Raw genomic sequence first — 10,824 nt, 5'->3', positions numbered from 1 at the left:
GATACAGGGGAGGGGGAGGGGGACGGTGGGACTAGTCCAGTGGGTCATATTGCAAGCGGATGGCAGGTCCCAGGTCTCCTGTTAGCCTAAACCTCTTCCGCTGTCACGATGGCAGTCTTCTCCGAGGGAGGCCTGGCATTGTCAACTTCAATTTTAATTCCATTTCATTTAAAAATAAACTAGGTCAGAGAAAATTTAGGAAAAGACACGCCATAAAAATCAAAGACAAGAAGGTCAGACCTACCCTCGTGGTTTGCAGTTCAAAATGTTCCGGAGCATGCTGAGATTAAAGGCTTGCATGGAGGAACAGAAAACAACCATGAGTAAATAAACCAAGATCTTAAAAGACTTATTTATAGCCTGTCCACAGCCAGGTAAGTGCCTGTCTGCGATGGGGACCCAGGGCCAAGCTTGCAGCGCACCAGATGAGCTTGGTGGGGTTGGAGTTCCAGGAACTGCCCTCGTCACCCTTGTGTCCTTTGTTAGGAGCAGCCTGGCAGCTAAGACGGATGACTTAGGTACGGGGAAAATGCTCCTCCTTGGCAAGGAACGTGAGCTTTGAGTCAGCTGGCCAGGCGGCAGCCTGCTTGGGAGGGTGTGGTTCCAGGCTGCCCAGCCCGAGGGAGCTGCAGGGAGAGGTGCCCTGACCAGGGGAGAGAGCGGGACCGGCAGGGACTTCGTAGAGAGCGCCCGGCAGGAGTAGGGGCTGCTGCTGAGGCCTTTGGTTTTTCTTTTTAAAGTAATTTGGGTTTGGTAAAGAACTCTCCTTGACCTTTGGCAAGAGGAGGAGTGTTGTGGCTGAAGATGGTATGTTTTCTCATATCACTGCTCTTACTAGATCCTAGCGGAGGGCGGGAAACGAATGGGTCCCCGTGGGCTGAACTCTGGATTAAAAAGAGAATGGTGGGCTTCCCTGGTGGCGCAGTGGTTGAGAGTCCACCTGCCGATGCAGGGGACGCGGGTTCGTGTCCCGGTAAGGGAAGATCCCACATGCCGCGGAGCGGCTGGGCCCGTGAGACATGGCCGCTGAGCCTGCGTGTCCGGAGCCTGTGCTCCGCAACGGGAGAGGCCACAGCAGTGAGAGGCCCGCGTACCGCAAAAAAAAAAAAAAAAAAAAAAGGGAATGGTGTCTCCCGGGTCACTCAGATCTGGAGGGGGCAATACCCTAGAGCAGCACCCTCCAGGAGAACTTTCTGTGATGGTGAAATGTTCTGGATCTGTGCTGCCCAAAACCATGGCCACCAGCCACGTGTGGCTGTCGAGCCCTTCCCTGTGGCGGGTGAGGCTGAGGACCTGAAATTTCAATTTTATTTGATTTTAATTAATTTAAATTTAAAAAGCCATGCGTGGCTCTTGGACAGTACAGCCCTGGGAATAATGCTCCTATTGAGAAGAAGTAGAAATGTTTTCTCTCAGCCCTGCCCCTCACCCCAATCTAGAAAGAGCTTTCTTTCGACGTTGGGAATCGTGGGTAGAGTCAGTTCCGGGGCTAACTTCTGGCTTTACCATGTAAGCTGCGGGGCCTTGGGCAAGGGACCTATGTAGGGCATGCAGTGTAGTACCCGGCACACAGCAGGCAATAAATGAGAGCTATGGTCATTTTAAAAATAACCTCCCCGTGTGGCTACTTGCACGGCATTTGTGGCAATGGAAGTTGTACCACGGAAGAAGAAGGAAAGGACTTTCCCCAAACAGAGCTCAGTCGCCGTAGAAATTAACTGGTATCAAGCACACTGCAAGCTAAGAGGTTGAACTGATGTCCTAGGTCACATCTTGGGTTTTAACTTCAAGGAAAAAGAACTTTGAAGCAGATGTGAACTCGTGCCCAGAGCCCCACATCACCATTCCGGTCTCACAGTGCCTCCCAGCCCTCAGAACCATGTCTGGGGCCCCTCATCCCTTACATTACATCGGCACACCTGCTGGCCGAGGGGCCACCTTTTCCCTCCACCACTCTTAGGTGGAATCTGCAGACGTGCATTCATTCATTCAGCAGACATTGACCAAGGGCCTATGATATGCTGGGCACTTGGGATACAGAGATGCTGAAAACACAGTCCCTGCCCTTTGGAGCTCAGGACCTGGTGGGAAAACAAAAGTGAGCTAAATCCGTATCTGAAGTCAGCACAGGTGCCTCAGGGAGGGATGTTAGGGATCACCGTCCAATCTGGGGAGACGGGAGGAGCTGGTAGGGGGCAGCATGGTCACCTAGCTGAGTGCAGAAGCCCTGGGGATGCAGCCCAGAGCCGGGGGAGCCAGAGGATGACCAGGCTGATCTCTGCGAGGGACCACGCAGGTCCGGAAGAGTACCTGGGGATCGTTTGTCCAGCCGGTGTACCCTGGAGGTGGGGGAGGGAATACCGTGCCCTGGGCAGGACTCGGCTGAGCTGCACATGCCTCTTCCCAGAATGAGGTCACGGGCCAGCTGTTCTCGGCTGTGAGAAGCCCAGGCCTTTGTTAGGGCCAGAGTGCAGCTGTCACATGAGCCTTGTGGAGTGGTGGGGATTGCCATGCCAGCCTCTGGCCCTGCCTGTGCGAAGAAGCATGGCTGCATTTGCAGAATATCTCTGCGCTTCCATTCTATTGTGCTCACCACAGCACGTGAAAACGGAAGGGGAGATGCGTGTGGGAGTGTATGTGTATGAAAGCAGAGAAACGAAGTGACTCAGCAGAAGTCACACTCACAGACGCAGGGCAGGGGATGGAGGCCTCCCAGAGCCCTCGGCATTCCCACTGAGAGATGAGTTATAGGTGGTGGTGTCGGCTTCCCCCTCCCCCATCCCCAGCCGTGTTCCTTTCTACGTTGGCACAGGTTACCTAGAAAATGCTGCTAAAAATATAGGTGACATCCTCAGGTATATTATTGATTTTGCCTTTGAAAAATTCTGGTCATTTACTAAGTGTCCCCATTTCTCCTGCGGCCTGCGGGACGGATGAAAGCTGGTCCCTCTGGCAGGTGACGACTTTTGCAACAAGAGCTGGAGAGCTGGGAGGCATGGCTGTTCCATGGGCCAAGCTCCACAGGCCCTGGGGCGGAGTGTGGGTACGGGTTATCATCAGTGGTTAGGGGGTCCTTTTGTTAATGCCAGGGGAGCACCCTGGGGTAAACATCTATCCTGGTGGATTCATTTCTTTGGGCTTCCCAGAATTCCCTCCCTGTTGCCTCTATTTGAAATACCAATCTCCTTGGGATGTCTCACTCATGAAGCTCCACATACCTCGGTGAGGGGCCACAGGAGCAGCATGGATGGGGGTAGGGGTGGGGGTGGGTCCTTGAGAGGCTGAGAGTGACCCAGGGTGGACCTGCTGGGATGGACTGGTCCACGGGGCGAGCTGTGAAAGCTGGCAGGCCTGACCTTCAGGTCTGGTGTCGGGAGAAAGGGATTGGTTTTACTCCGAGGGTTGGACCCCACCTGGAATTCATTTCCCAGGCTCTGAAAGGCACACTGGGCGCCTGCAGAGTTGCAGGAGGGACCTCCTGAGGCTGGGAGGCCTGTGTCTTCTAGAGCCCCTCATCAGGGATAATGCCACCCTAACAGCCATATCCACTGTCTGCTGTAAGGAGCCCTGCCTGGACCTTCCGGAATCCCAGCTGCTTCATCCACCTGGCAGCTACAGAGGGCCGGGGAAGAAAAGGCTAGCTGATGTTCCTCTAGCACTTTTAATTTAAAAAATCATTTTCCTTCTCCAGCTTCAGTTTCTTTGTCTACAAAATGTAAATTTGGAGGCATTTTCTCACTCTGGATGAGATGATTACTTCTCATCCTGGTCGGCACACTGTTTCTGTTTGCAGGTCAAGATACCAGGGTGATGCCAGGGAGAGTGAGCTGGGCCTACCTTTCCACTGAGCTCTGCCACTCAGAGCTGTGGGTTGCAGGGGAGTAGGGAGGGTGGGGGAGCCGCTCTGTGTTTCAGTTTTATTTTACTTTCCCATCTATGAAATGGGATAATAATACCTGTATAACTTAGACGGCACATGATTATTGGAAGGCTCCCGCGAGATAATATATGACAAAGGACATTGTAATAAGAGAAGTAATATATAAGTAAGGGGTATTATTAAATGACATTTGGAAACGAATTCAGCCCCGCCCTGTGCACGCCAGCTGGTTCCCCTGGGTGTTATAAATGGCTCTTTCACAGAATATCTTTGTCTTGACTATAATGGGCTCAGTTCTGAAGAGGACTGGACCGTAGGGGTGTGTCTCCTCTATTCCCCCATTCATCCTAATAGCATAACCCGAGCCATATGGTAGGCTGGGCTCTGTCTCCCACCCATGAAACCCCTGCTCAGAAAGGCTCTGCCGGGGGCGTTCCTGCGTTCACTCCCTTCTCTCTCTTGCAGGGAAAGGCTCTGTCCCTCCAGCGCCCCCAGACCCAGTTTCCTAGGCGCTGGGGTCAGTTTGCGGGCCTGACCGGGCTATTAGCCCTGCCGTAGGATGAGGGAGGTGAGGATGAGGCTCTAACTGCTGAATGGGGCCTCGGGGAATCCTGAACCGGGAATGGCTGGGGCAGGGGGCCCGGAGGGAGTTGGGGCGACCCGGCCCTTGGGGCGTTCTGCCCCCGGACCGGCCGCCGCCTGGTTCCCTCTCCTGTCCCGGCGGGCGCTGGGCTCGCAGCCCTCCTTGTTCCGCCAGCCAGGTTGCTGGCGAGTGAGACCTCCCAGCCTCACGGGGCTGCTGTGCGGCTGCGGCGACGTCGGCGACTGCGGCGTTGCGGAGGAGACGGAGGGCTGGGGAGGCGGCGCCACGTGAGTCTCGGGCCAGGCCAGGGCTGGGGCCTCGGCGGGAGATTACCGTATTTACCGAGGCCAGTGCCGGCCCCTGGGGGCGGGTCACTGCAGGCGCGCTACCGTATTTGCCTGGCGCCGCGCAGACCCTTTCCGGGAGTGGCGAGCGCAGCGACTTAATTATGTATTTATCCATGGTTGCGTGGTTCCCCCCGGGCGCTGCGGGAGCGGGAGGGCGTGGGTTGCATGAATTCCCTAAGGGAGCCGGTGCTTGTAGCGGAATGGGGTGGGTTGCTGCAGCAGAGTGGGAGGCCTACATATTTTAGTGGGGGTGGGGTTGCGACGCAGAGTTTACCATATTTCTCCAGGATCGCTCCGGCCTCAGGAATTGGCAAGGCTGTGCGCGGGGGGGTCGGGTGGGTGGGGTCAGCTCTTTTGATTAATGCCGGTATTTGAAAAGGACAGCGGTGCGGAAGGCTGGCCGTCTTTATGAGGGTGGAAGGGGCGCGGGAGGCGCTGCGGAGAGTTACCGTATTTGCCTTGGGCAGCGCAGACTCGAGGAAAGAGCCACTGTTGGAGGCCGGAGGAACTGGGGCGCAGCCTGGTCTGTGAGTGTGGGATGGGATGGAGGAACCTTGGGGAGACAGGGGGGGGCAAGGCCTTGGACCCTCTCGGCGGGCGGGGCCCTTGGTCAGGGGTATAGCTGGGGAATGGGGAGGCTGCCCAGAGACAAGGCCGGGCTGAGACTGGCCAAGGGGACAGCGATGATCTGTCTTTGCAAACGTCCATGCAGCTGCCTGGGGAAAGACTTGTGGGTGGGGTCTATTGCAAGTAGTACTTGTCCCCTTCTCCTGGGTGAGTGGCGTTCCACCCCAGCCTGAGGGTAGGGGGAGACAGAGGGGGTGCCTCTGGGACCCCACTCTGCCGATAGGTCCACTGAGCTTGTGGTTAGCAGAGAGATCTGGAAGTGTGGAGAAGGTCTGCATGGAGGACCAGGGGAAGGGCCAGCAAGCTTCCCAGTTGGGGGTGGGGGAATGCAGGGGAGTGGCCAGCTCCTTCCCTCCCAGCAGGCCCCAGCGCTCTACAGAGCAGGAGCCTAGGGTTTTGGGGAGGCGTGAGGGTGGTGGCCACAGACAGTGCCCCAGAAGCAGTGGTCCTTTGGGTACTGATGGCGCTGTGATGGTGGCCAGGAGGGTGGTGGTCTTTGTGTGTGTGTGTGTGTGTGTGTGTGTTTTGAGGGGAACTTAGCTGGTGAGCAACTACTATGTTGAAAAGAGATTTTGACAGTGAGGAAACTTAAGGCCTAGTCTTGGTTCACCTTGCTGTGTGACCCTGGGCAAGTAAGTGGGCCTCACCGAGCCTCAGTTTCCCCATCTATAAAATGGGGTTCAATAAGCCTGCCCCTTCCTCAGGGCTGTTGTGAGGACAGTGGGAAACAATTTAAGAGGAACACAGTGCCCTGGGAAAGAGGATCCTTAGGAGAACCAGTGTGAATGGGATGGAACTGAACTTGGGGGTGTTTGTTGAGCTTTGAGTGTTCCTCAGCCTTGGGCCAGGCTTTGCTGGGGCGATGCCAGATGCCAAGAGGAATCAAGCTGAGACCCGCCCTTTGGGAGCTCACAGTGTGGTTCAGTGACTTGCAAACCTTTTACAGGCATGCCTCATTTTGATAAACAAAGAGCTGCTGCCTTAATGTTTAACTGAGGTTACTTTCAAGTTTACGGGGCTTTTGTTTCTTTTTTGAAGCTCTGCAAAAATATCTTTAAACCACTGTTGACCCACCCTTCCCTCCAGATTGGGGATGCACCTCCCTACCCCCCTTCTTGAGAATCTGGTTGGAGAGATAAGACGCATCCAGGTTCAGTATAACTTACAATACTAGGAGTCCCTGAATATTACTCATCAGCATTTATTCAATGCCTTGTGTGGCAGGCACAGTGTTTGATGCGGGGCACAAAAGGAAGCAGCTCTTGGGCTTCCCTGGTGGTGCAGTGGTTGAGAGACCGCCTGCCAATTCAGGGCACACGTGTTCGTGCCCCGGTCCGGGAAGATCCCACATGACGCGGAGCGGCTGGGCCCGTGAGCCATGGCCGCTGAGCCTGCGCGTCAGGAGCCTGCGCGTCCAGAGCCTGTGCCACGACAGTGAGAGGTCCGCGTACTGCAAAAAAAAAAAAAAAAAGCAAGCAGCTCTGTCCTTAAGGTGCTCACAGAGCAGGGAGACAGAGGTGGCCTGACAGACCAGCATGCTGTGTGATGAGTGAGGGTCATAGGGTTGGGTCACGTGGCTCCGGAGGGGCCGGAGAGGTCAAGGAAGGATTCTAGCAGGAAGTGTCATTTTAGAAAGGCCTGAAGGAGGGGTAGGATGTGATTAGGGGTAGAGGAGAAAGAAGGGCATTCCAGCAGGGGGACACAGGCTCGAACAGGACTGGAGAGTGGCGGGTTCTGGAAGCCGTGGGCGCCCAGGGGAGTGTCCTCCCTGAGGCTGGGGCCTGGGTGATCCTCGGGTGCCCCCTGACTACTCTCTCTGCTTCTGCCTCCCCAGGGGCCGGTGATTGCAGCCGGAAGCGCCCATGACCGAACTGGCGTCCTCCGGGGACAGGTCCCCTGTGGGGGACGGGGAGGAGGGCCTGGGGGACGATCGAGGCCTGGTCATCCACCACCCTGCGGAGGAGCAGCCGCACCGCTGCCCACTGTGCGGCCAGACCTTCTCGCAGCAGCCCAGCCTGGTGCGGCACCAGAAGGCGCATGCCGGAGTGGGCCGCGCGGCCGCCTTCGTGTGCCCCGAGTGCGGCAAGGCCTTCAGCGTCAAGCACAACCTCGAGGTGCATCAGCGCACCCACACGGGCGAGCGGCCCTTCCCCTGCCCCGAGTGCGGGCGCTGCTTCAGCCTCAAGCAGAACCTGCTCACGCACCAGCGTATCCACAGCGGCGAGAAGCCGCACCAGTGCGCGCAGTGCGGCCGCTGCTTCCGCGAGCCGCGCTTCCTGCTCAACCACCAGCGCACCCACGCGCGCATGCCCGCGCCGCACCCGCGCCGCCCCGGCGTCTTCGGGGAGCGGAGGCCCTACTTCTGCGCCCGCTGCGGCAAGAGCTTCGCACGCGAAGGCTCGCTCAAGACCCACCAGCGCAGCCACGGCCACGGGCCCGAGGGCCAGGCGGCCCATTTAGGCCGCGTGCTCTGATGCGCGCTGGACCTGCTGCCTCCGGCTGTTTTCTGCCCCAGGGCCGCATCCGTGACCTCTGGAGATGGCGCTGGGCTTCGACCCCCTCTCTGGCTGGGATCCCGGGAGACTGGGAGGGCTGGCTTGGGGTCTCAAAGGAGTGGGCCGCCTCCTTCCGCTCCTTCCCCAGGACCCTCTGGCTGGCTGCACACGGCTGCTTTGGGCCCCTGCGTTGGTTTTCCTCCGCAGGCCCACCCGGCTTAGAGCAGGTGAGACCCGGCGCTGGCCAGAGCCCGTCTCAGACTTGTTCGGGGTCAGGTGGGGACAGGTGAGGGAGGTGGGGCGTAGTGAGCTCCTAGGTCTACGACTAGCTTCTTACTAGATCTTCATTTCCTGAATGTCAGAGTTGAAAGCGACCCAGGGCGTGCTCTCCACAATCCGCAAGCCCACCCGCAGCCCCTAGGGTCTCCTGGCGCCAGCACTTACTGTTTGGTATCCTTGAGAAGTCATTGCACTTCATGACCCAGTTTGCTTATCTGTGAGTTGGGGCTAACGATGAGGGGTCGTCCTCCCTGGTATATTGTGAGAATTGTAATTGCTGTTAGCAGACAAGAGAGGGTGACGTTATTAATTGAGCGCCCCAGTGTGCCAAGCAGTGTGCCGCGCAGGGCTCTTGGGAAGAGCACAGCCACAGGCCCTGTCCCCTGGGGTGCTCGCTCATACAGGGTGATGCCGACTGTCGGCTCTTGTGGGGACAGACTGCAAAGTGCTCTGGGAGGCGAGGTGAATGGTGTCGCCCAAGGCAATTTGATGGCTTGAGCTGGGTCCTGGGGACGAATAGGGAGAACAAGGGTGTGGAAGGTTTCCAAGGCAGGGGTCCTACCTTGGAGGTTCACATTTGCTCTACAAAGGACTTTGTGGCAGAGAGAGGGGACACTGAGATGTTTAATGGGAAGAGCCCAGTGATCTCAAGTGCAGCTCAGGGACAGCTGGAAGCACTGAGGAGAGATGGAAGTGGGACGGGCAGGAGCCTCGAGGTCCTGGGGTCATCTGGGCAAAAGAAAGGGAGGCTCCCCAGGAGGCTTGGCCGAGGTCATGCTGTGAGAAAGGGGAGAGCCAGGACCCGTCCCCCGGGCCTCAGATTCCAAGTTGATGCTCAGAGGCCTGGGCTTCTCAGCCATTTGGCAGACAAGGACACTGAGACTCACCCAAGCTGGCCCTACATCACACGTAGGAGCTAGCGGTGCAGCGGTAGAAGCCTGGACCTCATTTTGGGTTCTGGACCCCAAGACCCTTCATTTCTACTGTATCATTGTTAAGAGAGGCTCTTACAGGTGGGAAAATGGGACTTTGGGGATGTGGGAATGTGAGCCTGGGCAGGGGCATTGCTAGGGGCTGTGGGTGTCTGAAGGGGACATGGCATCCTGGGTAGTGGGTTGGGAGGAAGGAAGCTGGGGGCTGGCAGAGGACCTGCTCTCATAGAGCCCTTGTTCCACACCCAGTCCCGTGCTCAGCGCTGGAGACCCATCCCTGCGCTCTGCCCTTCCTTAGAGCCACGGGGCTTCTCAGCGATCAGTTGTCCTCTGCCTGCCGCCCCTAGGTGGCTGTTGCACTGTGGACTAGTACTTAGTGGTGGAGATTAAGAGATTAAATCGGGACCCAGGACATCTGGAGCCAGTTACCAAGTGCCCTGAACCCACGTTGTCTCATTGGTAAATGGGATTAGTAATGCTTGGGTGCTTGGTAGGGGCTAAGAGGACTCAAAGTCCTGGATGGGTGCAGGGGGCCCATGATTGCTCCCTCGTAGCCCTGGAGAGATGGCTGACGGGGGCTGGGCAGGGCCACGTCCCACCCCAGACCTGACCCTGGTCTCTTTGTCTTTGTGAACAGATGAGGACTTTACAGGACCTCTGGGCTGTGTGCAAGGCACGTCTGACACAGTGACTAGGAATGGGGCCCTGGGCCTGTGCCCCGGCATGAGGACACGTCCCCTAAGAAGACCTACCTCGGGAGCTGACAGCAGAGGGACACATGGAGCCTGGAATTGGAGGCAGGTTCTGCGCCCTGGTGGAGAAACTCCCCGGACCTGCTGGGAGTCACAGCCGCAGAAGAGCTCGTGCTGACTGCCTGGCTGTGAGCCTCCGCTCTCCCGTGGCAGCAGGGACGGTGCCTGTGTGGGACGCCTGCTTCTCTGCTCCCGCCTGGCCCACCAGAGACGGGAGGTGAACTGCCTAGGAGAACACAGCAAGTTGGTAGCAGACTCGGCTCCAGAGACAAGACCTTCCCCCGGGTGTGCACATACCTGCAGGCTTCACTCTCCTTTCAGAGCAACGTTCTTAACACTTTTGGGGTCGTGAAGCCCTCTGACAAGATGGCAAAGGTTATGAACCTTCTCCCCAGGAAGACACAGATAGTCACGTAGATGCAAGAATCTACGAGCAATCCCAGGAGCTCCTGGACTCCAGGCCGAGATCCTCGGCCCCGGGACTAACTCGCCACTCCTTCCTTACCTGACACAGAGCCCCGGGTCAGGGCCTCCACTCGCGTAGCATTTCATCCCCTGCCCTCCCCAACCCCTGCCCTTCCTTCCCTTGTTCAGAATAAAGAATTCTGAGGAGGGGCCTCTTTTAGTCACTCTTTTCTCCCAGACCTAACAAACAGCGCATCAGGTTTCTGGAGCCTCTCTTCCCTTCCCCAGATGCTGGAAGCTCGCTGGGCTGGGCTGGTCTTCTCTGGGTTGCGGTTGCTTGCTGGGGCTGTACCTGGCTGGCGCTCGGCAGGATAGGGGGAGGGCTGGGGAGGAAGTAGAGCCTCCCTGCTGGGCCCCCCGGCTCCGGGCAGGGAGAGAGGCTGGCAGATAAGCTTCTGTGTGTCCGGACTTCACAGCGGAACAGGAGGAGGGGTGCCGGGCCAGCAGCAGGGCGAGGGCTCCTC

The 10,824-nt window shown here is 57.6% G+C and overlaps 1 protein-coding gene across 3 annotated transcripts; it reads left to right on the top strand.

Moving 5' to 3' along the window:
* The first annotated feature begins 4,031 nt into the window (after positions 1-4,031).
* On the top strand, positions 4,032-10,507 carry LOC101287089 (zinc finger and SCAN domain-containing protein 2). Of its 3 annotated transcripts, none has more exons than XM_049714788.1 (3): positions 4,032-4,913; positions 7,272-8,159; positions 9,781-10,507. In XM_049714788.1, the coding sequence occupies exon 2, from the start codon at positions 7,300-7,302 to the stop codon at positions 7,909-7,911; it is 612 nt and encodes a 203-aa protein (XP_049570745.1). In that variant the 5' UTR covers positions 4,032-4,913; positions 7,272-7,299; the 3' UTR covers positions 7,912-8,159; positions 9,781-10,507. The 3 variants fall into 3 exon arrangements, with proteins under 3 accessions (XP_049570745.1, XP_033268576.1, XP_049570746.1); XM_033412685.2 differs by lacking the exon at positions 4,032-4,913 and adding an exon at positions 5,151-5,337; XM_049714789.1 differs by lacking the exon at positions 4,032-4,913 and having other exon boundaries at positions 5,383-8,159.
* The last annotated feature ends 317 nt before the right edge of the window (positions 10,508-10,824 follow it).

This window comes from Orcinus orca, chromosome 9 (assembly GCF_937001465.1).
Source record: "Orcinus orca chromosome 9, mOrcOrc1.1, whole genome shotgun sequence".
Taxonomy (NCBI): Eukaryota; Metazoa; Chordata; class Mammalia; order Artiodactyla; family Delphinidae; genus Orcinus; species Orcinus orca.
This window is presented reverse-complemented; position numbering and strand designations above follow the sequence as displayed.